Source organism: Pteropus alecto, unplaced genomic scaffold (genome assembly GCF_000325575.1).
Source record: "Pteropus alecto unplaced genomic scaffold, ASM32557v1 scaffold134, whole genome shotgun sequence".
Lineage (NCBI taxonomy): Eukaryota > Metazoa > Chordata > Mammalia > Chiroptera > Pteropodidae > Pteropus > Pteropus alecto.
The window spans coordinates 754,296-755,799 of NW_006436283.1; the positions used below are offsets into that span (position 1 = coordinate 754,296).

General features: G+C 67.4%; 1 protein-coding gene across 1 annotated transcript in view; it reads left to right on the plus strand.

Annotated features, from left to right (window-relative positions):
• The window catches only part of NOTUM (notum, palmitoleoyl-protein carboxylesterase), a 6,762-nt gene that overhangs the window by 825 nt on the left and 4,433 nt on the right, over positions 1 to 1,504 (plus strand). The window contains exons 2-6 of the mRNA XM_025047095.1: positions 75 to 127; positions 208 to 303; positions 765 to 825; positions 920 to 978; positions 1,350 to 1,452. Coding sequence (XP_024902863.1) covers positions 75 to 127; positions 208 to 303; positions 765 to 825; positions 920 to 978; positions 1,350 to 1,452 — 372 coding nt within the window. The remainder of the gene's footprint in view (positions 1 to 74; positions 128 to 207; positions 304 to 764; positions 826 to 919; positions 979 to 1,349; positions 1,453 to 1,504) is intronic.

The following is a 1,504-nucleotide window of genomic DNA, read 5'->3' on the forward strand; positions in this document are numbered from 1 at the left end:
GGCGACAGGTAATGACCCTTTCCTGCCCGGAGCTGCCCCCGCTGACCGCCAGCTCCGCCCGCCCTCCCTTGCAGCTACTACCTGAAGGAATCCAAGGGCAGCCGGCGGTGGCTACTCTTTCTGGAAGGTGCGTCCCAGGGGCCTAAGCGGCGGGGTGGGCGGGGGTCCCCGGGCACGTGGGCCCTGAGGTGGTGGCTGTGCCCGCAGGCGGCTGGTACTGCTTCAACCGAGAGAACTGCGACTCGCGGTACGACACCATGCGGCGCCTCATGAGCTCCAGGGACTGGCCGCGCACCCGCACAGGTGGGCAGGGCGCAGACCCGCCCAGGGCGTCCCACTTGGGGGGAAAGGGGGCCTCGTGGAGCTCTGATTTGAAGTTCCAGAAGAACCCCGCCGTGGCCCCACCCTGTCCGTGTCCCCGCCCCGTTCTCTGAACTTCCCACGGTTAGGGAGCACTGCTCCCCTCTACTTCTTATTCCACAGGTGACTTTGGAGGGCTTTGCACGGCCCAGGGACCCTGGTCAGCCCTGGGTCAAAGCACGGGTGGGGGAGGGGAGGGGGATTCCAGGGCTATGTCCAAGTGTCACAGTCTGGCTGGGCCTCCTGGCCACGGTGGCTTTGTCCATTCCCCACTTCTACTGCCACTGGGGCTGGGGCCAGCACCACCCCTCACATCCCAGACCGGCCCGCAGTCCCCGCGCGTGCACAGCACCCCCCACCCCGCCAGCCAGAAGGACCCACTGCCTCTGTCCCCTCTGCCACAGGCACGGGGATCCTGTCTTCCCAGCCCGAGGAAAACCCCCACTGGTGGAACGCCAACATGGTGTAAGGGGGCGAGGGGGTCCTCCGCGGGGAGGGAGGTCCTCGGTGGGCCTCGGTCATGGACCAGCTGTGGCCTCACGCTGCCCCTGTGTTGCAGCTTCATCCCCTACTGCTCAAGCGATGTCTGGAGTGGGGCTTCATCCAAGTCTGACAAGAGTGAGTCCTCTGTGCTCCCCTCTGTTCCCCTTCACCCCCCAAGACGGGGCGGGATGGCGGGGCTCCTGAGAAACGCAGGCTTCTGTCCCAGAGGCCCTACTGAGCCCTAACACCCAGCGTGTCCCAAGGTGCCTGCCTCAGCGTCCACCTCCCCCTGTGGAGGGCCTCACTCCTGACCGGTCTGTGGGGGTGGGGGGGGCAGTGCGGCCCTGAGCACCTGCCCTCCCCCTCCAGTCTGCCAGGCCCTGGCCCCAGCCCCCCGCAGGCCCTCCGGACCACAGCTAGAACCCCTCTTCCTTCCACCCTGGCGGTAGGAGGCCTTGCCCTGCGTCCAGGCCCCCACCCGAAGTCACCCCCCCTTCTCTGAGCAGATGAATACGCCTTCATGGGCACCCTCATCATCCAGGAGGTGGTGCGGGAGCTTTTGGGCAAAGGGCTGAGTGGAGCCAAGGTGCTGCTGCTGGCAGGAAGCAGGTGGGCCGGGCAGGGGCCTGCGGGGGAGTGTGGGGGGTGGGGGAGGGTGAGG